Source organism: Gobius niger, assembly GCF_951799975.1.
Source record: "Gobius niger genome assembly, chromosome: 2".
Classification (NCBI taxonomy): Eukaryota; Metazoa; Chordata; class Actinopteri; order Gobiiformes; family Gobiidae; genus Gobius; species Gobius niger.
In genome coordinates, this window is record NC_136853.1 from 23,055,593 (window position 1) to 23,072,813 (window position 17,221).

The 17,221-nt window shown below is 40.6% G+C and overlaps 1 protein-coding gene across 7 annotated transcripts in view; it reads left to right on the top strand.

The window, feature by feature from the left end:
- The window catches only part of dab2ipb (DAB2 interacting protein b), a 103,235-nt gene that overhangs the window by 27,861 nt on the left and 58,153 nt on the right, over positions 1-17,221 (top strand). For 3 of the 7 annotated variants that reach the window (XM_079581336.1, XM_079581338.1, XM_079581341.1), the window contains one exon: positions 13,914-14,044. In XM_079581336.1, coding sequence (XP_079437462.1) covers positions 13,914-14,044 — 131 coding nt within the window. Of the gene's footprint in view, positions 1-3,615; positions 3,807-13,913; positions 14,045-17,221 lie in introns of those variants that run through there. The other 4 variants (XM_079581337.1, XM_079581342.1, XM_079581339.1 and 1 more) reach the window with 3 other exon arrangements.

The following is a 17,221-nucleotide window of genomic DNA, read 5'->3' on the forward strand; positions in this document are numbered from 1 at the left end:
CTTGGCCACCTTCAAAACAGTGTGTTAGCTTGGTCCCGCAGAGACGAGCTCCACGCCTCCCCCGCCGCATGGTGCACCCCGACACACGCCTCACCTGCGCCCACACCATGTCAACAAAGCACGTGAAGGAAAAGCTTGAAGCAGCAGAAGCATCGTTCTGAGAGAAGTTTACAAAAGACATGTTCAACAATCCAATATCTGCAGGACATTTTTCCACTGTTCACAGAGCACACACTGGGATGTTAGGCGTTTAAGTGTTGTGGGATGTAAAACCTCTGCACTGTAAATTTGTTCTAAAAGGAAGCATTCTGTTCTAAAGGCCAAAAACACAGACTTACATGACAGTTGCAGTTCAACATATACGTATCAAAATGTTTACTTTGCCACACACGTCTTGTTTATTCTTGCACCGTCATGGCAGCGAGTGGGGAGGCAATGAGGGAGTTGGGAGGGGGACGAGGTGAGGGGAGGGAGGGGTGCCGAGGTTCAATGCTGACACCTACTGACAAAAAAAAATCCCAGAAAATATCTTAAAGTTAGGTAGGCTACTTTGTGCTTCTGTACTAGTTATTAAAAGGGAGAAACATTTACCGGAATAACATTTATTTTAATGATTGTTTCCATAAATGATCAATAAACACTTTTTTAAATCATGTAGACATAAAGATTTATTTCCCCTCAAACCACACACGTTGAAACACGTGACGCCGTCCATCTCAGATAGTGCTGGATTAGGCTTTAGGGTCAAAAACAAAACGTACATTCAAACCGGCTTTGATCTTGTTTCTGCGATTCCCTACTTGGTATTTCATTTTGGCTTATGACAAACACTGTCTCCTTTTATCTGTGATTAGGGATGGCTTATGGGCTGCACTTATCTCCTTGTACTTTCTCTGCATCTCTGAGCGTCTTTTGTGGATTAAATCAGATTATAGTTTTTCTGTGTGGGGACATTGTACTAGGGCTGATTCAGTTCAAAAGTCAAAATGGCTGACTGCGATTTTTAGGTCTAAAAGAATAAAGTATTAGAGCACAGTATAAGTACAGTGTATAAAAACTGTTCTCAGAGTATGCTTTTATTTGAAAGGGTGTCTAGCTCTGTATTTTGTAGTCGGCTTTAGTAGCATGTGCTGCAGTGGAATAGTAATAGTGAATCTTGGCCACCAGGGGTCAGTGTTTTAACATGCTTAGTGGAGAGCTCTGCTTTGAAGTTTAGAATCACTACACTGCCTTCATCAGTGATCATTTCTTAGATGTCATTTATTTCTTCAGAAAATAACATCCGGTTTATCATTAGAGGCACATTTCCCTTTACATTATTTCTTTGCTTCTTTACTAAAAAGATAGTCAAGGCCTCATGCCCCATTATCATTCATGGACATGTTCTTCTCAGACATTCAGTATTTATGTTTTCTTATCAAATACTGTTCTTCCCTCTGAGGATATTTCTATAATGGCTGGCTGCATTCCATCTGTAATAGCCAATGTGGGCCACTCTGTGTGGGATTCAATATCAGCACGTAGAGACAACAGAGCGGGTTGTCGTCATAAATCACTTTGTCTTTCCTTTGTATTTTTGTTTGTGGCTAAAGAATTAGATCCATGTGCTTTCCCACTGGGTATTTACAGAGTGTGTGGTGTCCCTCGCCTTTACTAACCGAGCATTGTATCAACTAGAACTTTTTAGTAATGTATGTTTTGTCCTTTTTTTGAATCCAAAAATATATCCGACACAACTACTGTATACAAATATCTGAACAATCTTGACCCCGAAGATAACAAAATATAATGTACACTGTGTTTTCGTCTGTCTTTCTTTATTGTATGAAACTCAATAAAATCCTCCTTTCATGCTTATGTCAAATCCACTTTGGGTGCATAGGCTCTTGGGCTGAACAGCTCTCGATATCCATGTCAGATATCTCAATATCGATGCGATACCATATAACTATGGGTTAGGTTAAAACCATAAATTAGTGTAGTTTTATTGATTAAAATCTATATCGTTAATATCTTGCTTCTTATATATTAATGCCTTGAATGTTCATATCTTGATATCCATACGATAACGATATATCTTTCAGCCCTAATAGGCTCCCCCTGGCTGCCTCACAAGAATGTAGCCGCCGCTCCCGCTGTGCCCATTATTCCTTCTGCTTTGACTTTTAAACGGCTTCACACGTGCCCTGTTATTTACAAGGGGCATGTTATTAGGCTCATTAATGTGTATTTATGAGACGCCCCGCAGTATAAGCTGTTACATGTCGACGTACTGTTGTGACCAGGAGTGCATGAGTTGCTAAGTTACCAGTGTTTGACTTACTATTTACTTGCTGATTGCTGTGCTATGCATTCTGTCTGGAACCGGGCAGCAAACTATATGCTGGGGGAAGCTTATTTTTCTAGAATGTGTCTCTAAAAAAACTAATTGATTTCAAAGGTGCATTATGGAAATTATATTAGTGCGTATTTTACCTTTTATTTACCCAGCAGCTGTATGGGGTGGTTAACTTTATACTTTTACTTTCCTTCCCGATGAACTCTAGGACGCTCCAGGACCAATTCTTTTTTCAATTACGCTCTAATGTAAACTTTTTTTTTTATGCATAAAAAGTTGCACCTTTATTTGTCTTGATTACCTTTTGGTTGCAATTAAATCAACTTCCTCTTGTAACTTATCTAATACAGACACAAATAAAACTGACCCATAGCATCTTGTCACATCATCTGAAAATGACCAGTTGCCGTCTGGACAATATAATCGACCATTGGCCTTCAGATTTTGTCAACAAGTGATTGTTCGCTGCGCTGCCCGAACTGATATAACTCCATAAATATCTTGGGGCTTCATGTTCATGCTGCTGTTTTTTTCACATGCCTGTTATTTTTCTGTGCAGCTGCTTAGTCCTTCCTCTGAAGCCTGTTCTGAATGGCTGCTGGACATATGTCTCTGATAGGTCACTCACTTATCTTTCCTGTGCAGGCAGATTAGGGTAGTTTGAATGTAAAATGTGGAGCATTTGCTGGATCTGGATCCGATGGCAGATGGCAGGTGACCTCCGCTAATGACTTGTTTACTGTCACACATGCTCTTTATGTGAAGTGCGTAACAGATTAGTGTGGTTAACAGAGGCCACAGAGACATGTTGTAACCTGAGACCCGGCTTGTTCACTCCATTCCAAATCCAGTTCCTGTTTTACATGCAGCTCAAACATGTGCTCCCTTCTCTTAAACCACATATTCCCTCTTTTGTCTGTTGCTCCACAAAAGAAAGTAGCTTTGAACCGAGACAATGGTGATGGGACCTGCCGAGCAATAATCCAAGTGTGTGTTAGACATTCCTTCAGTGCACTCTGGCACTAGGAACAGGAACAGCTTTCCTGCCATTCAGGATACTCCGCAGTATTCCGGACATCATGCATGTGGGCTCCTGCTGTGGGAAAGTTTGGAGGGGAGTGTCCAGGGGAGGAGTCACACATCAAGTTGTTGGAGGTTTGATTGTTGCTTCCCACAGTTGGAAGTCTTGGAACATCATGGTGAGTTCTACATGAGTAACGGGAGAAGAGGTGCTCTGGAAGAGGAGGGATTCTCTGTGAAGCTGGAGATAACTCCGATGAGAGCTGGCCATTATCTGCTCTGATTCAGACTGGAGAGGACTCTGGAGTGCAATAGACTGGCACCATGGCTGGAGTCTCGAGAAAAGGCTCTGGAAGACGCTCGTACTACTACAGATTCCTGGGCAAGTCTCGACTGCAGCGTCAGCGCAGCAGGTCCCGCAGTCGCACAAGGCCGGCTGCCAACAGGGGTAATGAATGTCACTACTACTACTACAGTTTACCTAGCTCACAATTGAGGTGTGTCTTCTCTGTTCTCTTCAGTGTGCTGAGGTCTTCTGTCCCTCCTCAACAAGTCAGATCCTGTCCCTCCCTCAGACATTATCTTCCAATGCATTCTCTTTTGAGCAGATTTTTCTTTTATCAGAGTGCAACAAACCGATGTGTTGCACAGAGCTGAGCTGCTGAACATTTCAAACTCTACTTTAAGTTTTGTGCTTTCACAAAAACTGTATTTTCTATTGTGTCTTCTTGTATCTGTGTGTTTCTAGAAGTGCTGACGTCTTGGTGCAACAATTGACAAGTTGATGTAACTTTCCACTGTCAGCTGCTCTGCTTGACAAGCTACAGCTCAGTTTCAGACCCTTAGGAGCCGTTTTCTTTTTGACTAAATATATATGTGAGAAGCTTCACAGTGCAATGAGATTGTGAGTATATCCAATCAGTGTTCAGAGCAAGGCTGTGATGACACTATTCTGCGTTCGTCCCATGTTCACATGAGGCAGAGCCTCCGATACCAACGACCCGCCGTTTCGTGGCCACGTTTGCCACAGGAGAGAGCGAGGGTGAGATTGGTCAGTTCACTGCCCTGTGTGAACACTGACCGGCTCAACACACGACCTCCTTGTATTGTCTAAGTGCCTGACATTTATATTCAGTCCAATAATGGTCTTTCAATAATTTGTAATGACTATTTTCCAGGGCATTAAAAAACATTAAAAGTCAACATGAATTATGCCCACATTAAGGCCTTAAAAGTCAATAAAAGGCATACATTGGGTTCAAAGTGGCATTGGATCTACATTTCTAAGAAAATATAGGAGAGAGTATTTCTTAACTGAACTGCGAAGGCTTTCAACATTTTTGCACGATACTAAGTATGCACACTCTCCAGAACCAGAGGCCTTTAATTCATGAGGCTTTAATATTCTATAGAAATGGAATAAATTCAATTTAAATTGTCCCTACCCTTGGGACAGTCCAAGGGGGGAGGGTTGACACTAACATTTATCTGTGACAGGATGATATCTTATAGAATTATTTTTGTTAATTTGGTGAATACAATATTAAAAACATGAGACAGTTCCTTCACATAGAAAACTATTTTCAAACAAAACCCCGTAAACCCTAGTGTTCATTGTTACTGAACTTTACGTCGACGTTGATAACCACTAAGATCTACAGATCGATCAGATGTGTCTGTGCCTCCTACAGACACAAGTCGTACCGAGCATGAGAACAACTCTCTGGATTCATTCTTATAACGTCTTCCTTGTCTGCAAACAAAACACAAGATCCACAATAACAGATCACTTCTGCAGTCACTCCTCAGAGTTGGAGACTTTACTAAAACATGTATACCAGGTGTCAAAGACGAAAGGCTTGGCCCATCAATGTCTTCTGTGTGGCCCAACGCTCAACACAAATTTTGTGTTTTACATCCAGCCAAAAAACACATGGCATTAAGTCACCTAAGAACCTTCTTAGGCTTTAGATTATGACTATTCATCCTGGACTTGATGATAAATGAAAGTTAAGGTCTTCACTGTGAAAGATCACCCACACATGACAACCAAAAGTTTACAGAAGTTGGCATGTTTGAGTTGTTTGTTTGCTGGTTTGCTGATCTTTCAGGCAGCTGCCATCTCGCTTCATGAGCAGTTAGTGACATCACACCTTATGACCATGGCCTCTCAGTTTAGTCTTGTGTCTCTTACATAAAAGCGTGTGTTAGGAACACAGCGCCATTTGCTGGACCAAGGCGTGCACTGCAGTTTCCTTGGTTTTGTTGACGCCTCATTACTTTCATATAAAAGCAGATTAAGAGAGAATGTGACAGCTGTGTTTTCTTGGAGCCTATTGCCGTGTAAACGGTGCCTCAGGTTCCTCTAACTTTAGGTACATTGAATGAATATCAGGCAAGTTAGAAATACTTCAATTTCCCTTGTGCAGGATAACTACCATGTTTAGTGAGTCCTGAAGCACTGAGCTTCATTGCTTTGATGCTTTTGGAGTGACTGTAGACACTGCTGCAGGCTCTGTACTGTAAGGTTATGGTGATGAGACTGCCCCCAGGCCTAACTTATGGCGCTTACATGAAGAGCAGATCATTGTTTCTGTCTTTTGAACTGTTGTTACTCGATGAAAAAGTGAAACATAATTATTATGTAGTGTTGGTCGTATGTATGTATTTGGTGCTGATCGTGAACATGGTCTAAGCAGGTTATTTACTTGTCACACAAACACTGTACTGTTTGAGCATCAGCACAAAGATGCACTTCCTTGATGTCTGTAGTTTAGCGCAAACTCACCACACGTTGCCACATATGTTGAGGCCAATGCCATATGGAGTAGATTGGCAAAGGTTACAACTGCCTTGTTGTCGAAGATAAAATAACTTTATTGCTTTTTCCATCTGAGGTTATGTGGAAAAAAAATAAACAGCTGAGCTGTGTAAACCAGTTGCAGTTTTATTAACCTTGGTCGGAAAAGTACAGTAGGCATACATGTAGGCCCACGTCACGTAAATGATAAGGATTCACTCTTTTTCCATCAGATTTAGCTTGCAAACTTCACTGTACAGAGAATCCCGTGTCTTGTGGTGTTGAGCTCATATGTTATTGTTTCCTTAGTGCATGTGTATCTCCTAATGGAAATGTTTTATCAGTTTAGTCCTGCCCCCATCACCAGGGATCTGCTTCCCTTCTTATGGTCACTTTTCTGGGAAGTGAAGAGTGAGTCCATGAATCACAACTACGGTCCAGTATGACTTGTTCCGTAATATTGTTTATTGTTTTACAAAAGGCTTATCGATTTTCCTTAACTTATGCATCAAGAAATGGGTAATAATAGACAAGTTCCTCAGGCTGTATACTGTAAATTATCTTTCTTTCTTTATAGTGTGCAGTCGACTGTAATTTGTGTCATGTGGTGGCAGCTCCACACTATTAGTAAAACAGCACAATGACTTGACTTTGATCCCTCGACATTCATCTATTTACGTGTGCACTGACCTAATTTTTCATTGTAATATTTGCACGTCAGTATCCACCAACAACAGCTGGCAGATGCAGACAAGCCACACTATTGTTTCTGTTGTACACTTTCAAAAATACATTGTTCATGCTGAAGCTTTTGGGGCAAATGCTACATGTACCTCGTGTTGCTCCAAACACATGAGCAAAACCTTTATTTCAGACAAAAACAATATTTTCATACATATTTTCATTTTTCTCCAGCTAAAACCTTTCCCATTTTGCTTTGATAAATAAACATCACAATCTCTTCATGTTCTTTGGTCCAATATTTATCTTTCAGTAAAATAAAAGGAAACCGTCAACTATTGCAGTTTACCTCAAGGGCATGTTTTGTCTCCAATGATTATCTCTTCAGTTTATTTTGAACACCAGCTCTCTCGACTGAATCATTGTAATCTCAACAGAAACTGAGCAGTGTAATGCTAACTCATGTATGTTTTAGCCTTCTTACCCTTCTGACATATTGAAAAGGGGCCTTGTTACAGACGCAGTGTCTTGCTGTACTGTGGCTCCTTGAGTGAGAGAATAAGGCCTCCAGATCAGAGCGCTGCATAACAAGCGACACAGAGCAACAAGCCATCGAAGTTAACAAGCCTTAAAAAGAGAATCCGCTGGCAGCTGGCGCCAAAGTGTTTGAACTACTCGATAACAACTCAATAATGGATTACCCTTGACACTTATAGAGCGTTAGCTTATTCTCAATGGGTCATTACAAGGATTTCTCATCTATGCTACTGCGTCATACCAGGTTTTTGTCTGACTGTTTGGATGTGCATGCGAGAACTGAAATCAGGCCAATAGGGGGAAGAAGAAAAAAAAAAAACATGCCGGGAACAGCAGAGACCCCTTCATCGTGAGTCAGTTTCCTGTGTTGCAGAAAAGCACATGGCTCTGAAGGTGCTCTGGAGTTTGTTGTGACGTAGCGATGACTTTGAGTTTGGTCAATTGGAAAGATAATGTATGTCCAGATGGTTTTCAATAGCAATTTTTGGAGATTCTTGGTTTAAAATATGTTTGATTAAAAAGTTTAGACCAGATGGGACCTTGAGGCAATCTGGATGGCCTACATTAGATTTGAGGGATGCACACAAGCGATGTCATTGAGTGGCTGGTGGTCTGAGCGACGCTGCTGCAGCTTTAAAGACGGGGCTTCAGCTTGTATATATGAATGAATATAAATGAATTAGCTAACTTGAATACTTGTTGCTCAGAAGAGGGATAGTATAGAAGTTATTTTTCTTTTACTTTGCTAACTTTCAAACTGTAGCACATCATAAGCCAAACAAAAAGACTGCGAGACGACATGGCATAGAAGGTTGAAAATGAAGCCGCAATGAGATTCCTGTCTAATTCAGGATTACTCTGTGATCTGTGTCTCGAATTCTCAAAGTCCTAGTTTCACCCCCGGTGACGTAATACTTGTAAGAACCAAGAGAGTCCAATAACAGGTGCAAGGCTGATCCTCTTAATCCTCAAATATGCTCCCTGATTATTTTTTTTCTCATTGCAAAGTCAAAAAATATAGATGGTTTGATTGATTTTCTTTGGTATGATCATATTTATGATTCTTAATGATAAAATGTACGTATCAGTGTGTACTTCTACACAGCACTGAATGACGTTCCTTTGAGTTATCATTTGTGACTAAATTTTACTTTCCGGAGTTTAAAGCTACTCTAAGCAATCCCGTTTTGCCGGTCCAGCACCGATGCATTACCAATAAACGCCGCCGTGTACGCCACCATGTACGCCGCCATGTACGCCGCCATGTACGCCGCCATGTACGCCGCCATGTACGCCACCGTGTACGCCACCGTGTACGCCACACTAGTAGACTGTAGAAGAAGAACGGTGCTGCACCTCGCACCTCCCTCACCCATTTATTGTAATAGATCCATGCCCTCACCTTACAGCACACCCCCCTACACACCCCTCACCCCCACATGCTCTATAGATCCCCATAGAGCAGGTCTTTTATTCCCTCTTTATAAAAGAGTTCATTACTCTTCCCATTCCAACATATCCCACAGAAATTGTATACCATTGTTTATTTTTTATTTTTTAACATAAAACCATACTGATATAATTGACCATCTCAAATGTTATATAGTATATTATGCATCATAAAAATGTTTATTGACCATTTCAATTTCGGAGTTTGTCTCCTATAGTGGACACTTATTTCATGTTTGTTTTGCATTTTGTTCACAACATCCTGATGCAACAAAGTGAATGTTTATATAAGAAACTAGAAATGAATTATTGTTTACTTTATATTTCACATATTTTTCTTTATAGAGCAGTGTGAATATGTATCAATGTTTTATTTCAATATATAAATAAACCTTTATATAGTTTTTGACCCCCTGTTCCAGTTTCTGTCAGCAGGGAGTTAGAGCAACACCTACAGTATTTCTCACCTGTCATCATTTCTACTGAGTAAATAGGGCATCTGCAGGTTTAGAGTCCAGCCACGTGCTCGCAGTTTATTGTGGACGTGTGCTGCTGTGTATGTGCTCCTGCCATACTGGGAAACAGCTTCACTCTTAGATGCTGAGACACCTTCGGGATAATTACTGTATCTGCCGCTGACTACCTGAAATAATAGCATGGCCAGGTAACCGTGCATAGTATATATATATATATATATTATTCATTTATACATCACATATACATTGGACAAACCAGAGGCTTGGAGTGTGTTCACACAAGTGCTACTTTGCAGCACCTGTCCATTAAAGTAACAAACAGTACATATTACATTTGACTAAAACATGACAAATTAAAGAAGTCATACATTTAACAACATTATTCATTTAGGACCTAAACTCTGGAACAATACAATTACCATTGGTTACACCTCTTAGGAGCTCTGTTGGTACAGTTTACACGGCTAATTCTATGTGTGTTAGTGTGCCAGAATTCAGACACTTAAAATATAATTTAAGGGTGTTAAAATAAATTAAGTTCTCAAAATATAAAAAAAAGTATATACTTGTGTATAATTTCACAGTGATGCCAGTGTCGGGGGTTTCTTGTCAAAGATCTTAAGGGTTGTTTTTTAATAGAGACCGTTAAGGGCCATAAGGTTTTTTGAAACTTGAGACCAAGTGGTAAAACAATAATAGTGTCAATATAAGATGACAATGATCGTTACATTTCAGTGTAATGAATTCTGAATGGAATTGCCAGGTCAGGGGTCATCAGTGGTCGATTCGGTTCATTCAGGTTGTCAGCCGACAGCGTTTTTGTTCCATGATGTTGCTGATCTCGCAGTGTATGATTCTTTTGCTTAATTAAACTGTCAGTTGTGTCTTTGCGGAGCCTTGGCAGTGGATGCAGCACGTACAGACTCATTCGTCTTTAGTTTTGCTAAGTCATAGATAGAAGGTGATGGAAAGGAGGACCTGGACAGAGGAAGTCAGTCCAGCAGGTGGAGAGACAACGTCAGCCTGACGGCCCGCGATTTGTGCTCCACATTTCAGTGCTCCACAGAGAATTTATGTGTGTGTGCGTCTCCCTGCTGTCATAACACCACAATTTACTACTCTTTTGAGGCCACTTTTCACAAGTGCGGTGGCTGCAGATGACAACGCTTTTCACTGTTGTATTAACAGGATTCTGTCTTAGAACAAAATCTCATCTGTAGTGATATTGCACATCTTTTGTATTTTTTCATGGAATCACTCAATTCTTTTTGGCTTTTTGAAACGATTCAATTCTGACAGTTGACAAAAAATGTGGCTTTAGTTGCAGCTCACACCAAAGAATGAATATGAATGAATACATTGTAAAGCAACAGGAAGAGCGCTTTTTAAGAGTAATGCATTAGTGTTACTATATTTCTCACTGACATTAGACAAAAATGTTGAACAATATTATGGTTGGAGAGGTTCTCTTTATGCAGCGCCGACAGGAAGCTAAAGAAAAGCGGCTAGAATGGTGAGTGCGTTGAGCTCGGCCGTCTGGCTGGGAAACAATAAGGAAACATGCAGGCTGACCCATACTGGTAAATGTTAATGGGAGGAAGGAAAGTAGATGGGCAGATAGATGCACAAATATGTGTATGTCAGTGACTGCTCAGTGGTATTGTGTGGGAGACTGTGGGTGGCCAGGGTTTTTGATGTCAACAAAAGGCTTGATTTGTTCTTTTCCAAAGCACACGGCCTTATCTGTATTAGCCAGGCACATGCTGACCAGGGACACGCAGACCACTGCTGGTCATCATTAGGGCCACGCTGGTCTGGACCCTCAGGCTTCTCACTGACAACCAGCACACGTAATAAGAAGCCATGGAGAGGCTCAAATGGTAGTTTGGTGGAAGCAGGTTTGACTTCTTAACCTCCTCCTGAACCGAGCACATCTTCTCCAGTTTGGCTTTACCCAAATCTAAACGCTTCTTGAAGAAAACAACGTCAACGTAGCGATGAAAGCGAAGATGAAAATACAACAAAAACATGCCGTAAATGCAACAATAATAAATTAAAAGACACGAAAAAACCCAACAAAGCAGCAACAAATGAGCGTCTTGGTTGGGATTATAATGATTCATGCTTTGTTTTGTAATAAGCAAATGACACTAAAAGAGCGTAACTTTATTAACTTTTATTATTTTTGAATTATTTAAAGACGATAAAGGTGAATCAGTTCGCAGACTAATTATTGGCTTCATAAACAGATTTGAACCAAAATGGAAACCAAACACACACATTTGCTACTCATGTGGCTGTTGGGTGTTTTATGTGCTCATGAAGCCCACATGCAGATGTTGTGCACTATGTTCACACTTTGTAGTTCCTGTTTAGAGTCAACTTTGAATGTTCCTGAAATGTTTCCGTCCATCTGGAGCAGCTGATCAAAGTGACTGTTCATCACATTTGTCTGGATCTATATGTGAGCAGCGGTCTGTGTGTAAAACACTGATTATTCTAACCAGTGAGAAATGTGTGGCGAATTTAGTTTTTTTTTTTCTTTTTTCAAAGGAGAGTAATGAAGCACGTTGTCATGGCAGCAGGTATTTCAGTGCAGCATAAAACAGCCTTGTAAAACTGAAGTTGATTAGGCAGATTTTAATTAAAAACATTTTCAATATGTTTTTTGCAGTAACGAAGCAATTTGCGTTTAACATTTCTTTATATGAACATTTTACCGGTGTCAGAGCACTTATTATGATGTGATCGTTTGTGTGCTTGGGTCATTTAAGTGGCTAATTTTGAGTCACCCTGTGTAAATAAAAAAATGACTTTTTTATTTATTTCATGTGTGTAATGATAGAGGATTTTGTTCCACTAGACTAGGTTTGAATCTGTTTTATTATAAAATCGACATACATTTAGTGCATTTTGGTTTTCAAATTGAATTGTATCCACTTGCACTTTGTACAGGTTAACGAGACGCTGCTGAAACTAAACATCTCAGGGCATTTCTTTTTGTATTCTACTCCATGTGTCCTCCAGGGTTATTTCAGTTCAAGGTGCACAGCCACAGAGCTTCAGTGATGGCTATCTGGCATCTGTGGCTCCTGCAGGCACAACATCACTCACATTCCACTGGACGTGCCTGGATCTGCATCCTCAACACCCTGCACGCTGTACCCTTTCACATGTTTCTCTGTTGCTTTGATAGAGTTTCTCCTGTAGTGCTTTTAGACACACAGAGAGAGCACAGGACAGCAGGAAAACAAATAAATATCTTAAAAGGACAACAAAAACATTTCAATGTTTAAAGCAGGGGTTTATCAGCAAGTTTATTAGTCCAAAGCTACATGTGTTTTGTTGGTTAATCAGGTATAATGTAGTGAAAGTGTTTTGGGCCTTGAGGTGGCACTTGCAGGCCTTCAATGGACCCCGGCCCGTTGATTAAGGGAATCACTGGTTCAAAGGAATTCATTTATTCTTATGGGATTCACATTTCTGCCTTAAAATTGTCATAAAATGTGGTCTGATCTAAGAAAGCGGTAACAGTGTCTGCTTTAAAACCACCCAAACATTTACACAAGTTTATCAAGCTAATTTGCAGAAAGACCTGAGACATTCACAACAGCGAGGAATAAGTAAGTGAACCCTTGTATTAAATATCTGCTGACTCTTCTTTAGCAGCAGTAACTGCTTTCCTGTAGTTGCAGATTAGACGCTCACAACGATCAGGATGAATCTTGGACCATTCCTCTTTATTCAGGCGGTGTACTCACTTATTCCTCCGTGTCCTGTGAATGGTGTGAATGTTTCGGTGATACTAGTTTAAGCAGACGCTGTTTACTCATTCTTATGATTTTAATAAACACAGACCACATTTTATGACCAATTTAGGCAGAAATATAAGACATTCCTCCCACTGTATTCAAACACTGCCACTCTTCAGTATTGCAGTATTGTATTGTGTGAGGCACTTTTTGAACGGTCTTGACAAATAAATCTCTATGCGTTTGAAACAACACTCCAAGTGAAACCACTTCATTCTCCCTCATTGTTAAAGCACATTTTCAGGGATGCCCATGTCTAAATTGAACTAAAAGAACAAATTCCATGCATCTACCTGGTACCTGACAGGCTCCACAGAGGTTTTTATATCTGGTAATACTAATAACTTAAAGCAGTACTAAGTAACTTGTTTACCTTAATAAATCCTCTCCGTAGTCCCTCTGGGGGCAATACAAGTGTTAATTTCCCTGTGGTGTCTCTGGCCAAAAAACCACACTTGCAACACCCCTGCCTCTGGGTTGGAGGCGCAATACACACTAATGGAATCACGAAGAAGATGCTAACAGGCTAACGGGCAAAGCTAACTGCGGGCTAGCACCACTTAAACAGTATTTACAGCCAAGTTTGAGTAAAAACAATTATCTCTCTTATGTAATTGGATGTACAATGTCCCTCTCTCCCTTGGTCTTTTCTGAGTAAAAAAAACGCAACCTGAGAGATGAACGGAGACGAAATAGATCAATGAACAGTGACATGGATGAAGGCAGCACTAAATAGAATCATGTATTGGGTTTCATGATTTTGCTTTACAACTCTATTGTATTTGCCCTGTCTTTGCCAGAGTCCCCTCCGGAGAGGACGGGGCGCAGACGCAGCATGCCTGGCAGCTCCTCAGACAAGACCACGCCCCCCGCCATGGAGCCGCCGCCCACCACCACCACCACCACGCCGTTCCGAGTCACCGTGAGTACTGTGAGTTGATTCTGTTGTTCCTCCTCCAGCATTAAGTCTTTGAGCAGTTATAGATTTGTTTGCTACCTCCAGTGGTGGAGTGTTTGGTTTGCATTTAGCACACTCTCCTGCGCCCACGGTTGGTTACACAGCAAATAGGTAATATTGACCGGGTAAACATCCTGACAAAATCTATAATGTTAATAAGCGTATCCTCCTTTCCATGAATACATTTCACTTCGTCATGCGAGATACTGAGCTCATCATTTGTCTGCCATGTTTAATTCAATAGATAAACAGGTGGCCAATGAACCTGAAATGTACGCAAAAGATGGGGCTTGACTTTTTATAGGTTGTTTCTTGATTGTAAAATAACATATTATCAAAAGCTGTGGGTGCAGAACGGAAGACCTTTGATGAACATGTAACATTTTCTCATTTTAGGAGCACATTTAAAGGCTTCATAAAATAAGCATGAGTCGATTCATGTTCAAACCGACTTCCATTTCCTGTGAGTGCGTATTGAACAGGATAATTATTTCATGCTGTGTCTCCTTTTCCCCTCCTCTGCATGTAGAAATCTATATCTGGCCAAAAGTTTAATGGACACAAATTCCACGAAAAGTTCTTCCACGGAAAACAAGCAGATGAGCACGGCAATGTATGTGTCTTGTCACAACTGTCACACTATCCACACAGATCTATGCGTCACTGACGGCAGGTGAACATGAGCCTGTAGATACACTCTGTCACTGCATCCATCAGAGCGGTTTGTGGATGCAAAACAACTTTCTCCAATTAAACTCAGACAAAACTGAGATCATTGTTTTTGGACCACAAACATAACACTGTGATGACACTTTCTCTTTATAAGTGTTAAATAGGAATTAATAGTAATAGTAACACCAATAACATCAGCAGCTTTTTAGCATCTGAAAAACATTGCTAAGATCAGAGGAATAGTGTCAAAACCAAACTTAGAGAGACTTATCCATGTGTTTGTCTCCAGCAGGTTAGACTATTGTAACGGCTGCTCACTGGCTTCAAGAACCAGGAAATACGACCATATTAGTCCAGTGCTCCGGTCTCTGCACTGGCTTCCTGTCCCTCAGAGAATAGAATTTAAAACAGCTCTGCTTGTGTTTAAGTCTGTTCATGGTTTAAAACCAAAGTTCATCTCTGACATGTTAGAGCCGCATGAACCATCTCGGGCCCTGAGAACTTCAGGGAGGGGTCTCCTGGTGGTTCCCAGAGTCAGGACTAAACACGGGGAGGCTAAAGCTTCAGTTTCATGCAGCTAAAATCTGGAACAGTCTTCACAAGGATGCACTCTTGCCTTTTACTGTAATTAATTATTTCTAAGTTGCTGTTTTATCTATTTGACAATTACGATTCTTGTAATTGTTTGCAACTGTGAAGCACTTTGAATTGCCTTGTGCATTGACTGTGCTCTACAAATGAACTTGCCTTGCCTTATCCCAGTGTACCAGTTACAACAGCAGTGGACTGGGGAGGTTGAGTAGACGGATCCAGAGATTGATTAAGTGTCTCTTAAGCCACTCTTTTATTCTGCCGAGGACAGAGAGAGAGATGCACTGCAGTCACCCTTGACCATCCTTGGTTACTTACTTTTCAAGCCATATTCACACCAAAGGAAACAGATCTTCTGTTTGCCCCTAGAACCCCTTGTCTTTACATTGCCCTCTAGTGCTTACTCAAAGGCATTGCACTTTGTAGCTCTCAAGCAGTTACTACTAAACTCTACAAGTAAATCTCACATTCGGACAAATTTTCACATTTTCTGTTTCAATATTTTGATTTCATTACTTTTTTTCCGTGAGACACTTTCTATTCAAACATAATTATCTGGATGAATTGAACATTTGGCAACAATATAATGATGCCAAGTGTAGTCTACATACTGTTGTGTTTGAAGAGACTGCTGCAAACTTAATTGCCCTTCTGGTGTGAATAAAGTTTTCTGAATCTGAACACAAACAGGGTAAAACACCTAGCCTTCCCTCATACTCGTCTAACCAACAAGCCTCCCTTTCCTTCATAGCCAGATCTGAAAGGAGATAGCAAACGTACAAAGTAGCCGCTCAAGGCCTTGGGCTACAAAGCATCCCTCTCATGTTCTTTTCTGACACCGTTTTTGTTGTGCGAGCTTAAATTGGTGACACAAAAGTTTGTGTTCTGGAGTTTCTTTGAAAAGTAAGCTGCATCACCTGTAGGCTTGGAAGAACACTCTTAAAACTTTCAGGATTTAATTCACTAGACAAGATTGCACTCTCAATAAAACGACACTTGCTTTCTTGGATTTAAGAAAAAAAGGAAAAAGGTCTCATCTTAAAGCTGTCACATTGTTTTTTTCCCCGCAGTTGCTTTATTGGATTGATCCACGGGCCTCTCATAGTGTTTTAAGCTATTAGACAGTCCATTCCCATTCTAATTGTAATAGGAGCCTAATTGGATATAGTAGTTCTCTGTTTCCATTAGAGGTACTAGAGGAGAAGCAGAGAACATCCTGATGATTGCACAGGCACAGCACATAGAAAGAAAGTGTATTCTTTTGTGATGAGATGGATTCCTAATAGATGGCATCCAATATTTCTTTCTACTTTCTGAGAATGATCAAGCCAGTTTCCCATTCACTGGAAACATGACTTATTTTGGATTAAAGAAAAGGTACTGATTTAATACTTAATTAGTGTTGGATTCTTTGTTGGTTGCTTAAATATCTATATAAATTAGTAATATCATTTTAAAGCAGTACTAAGTAACTTGTTTACCTTAATAAATCCTTTCCGTAGTCCCTCTGGGGGTAATACAAGTGTTAATGGATTGATTGGGGGGTCCTTCATCTCCCCCTGGTGTCTCTGGCCAGAAAACCACACTTGCGACTACACTGCCTCCGGGTCGGAGCCACCAATACACACTAATGGAATTACGAAGAAGAAGCTAGCAGGCCAAGGGGCAAAGATAACTGCGGACTTGCACCACTTAAACAGTATTTACGGCCACGTTTGAGTGAAAAAAATGATCTCCATTGTGTAATCGGATGAACAATATTCCTCTCTCCCTTTGTCTTTTCTATCAGCCTCGTATTTACTCTCACGGACAGTTAATGATTAAAAAACGCAACATGCTACGACACCTGCAGTGGCGCTTATGGCCTCTAGGGGCAGGAGTTACGTA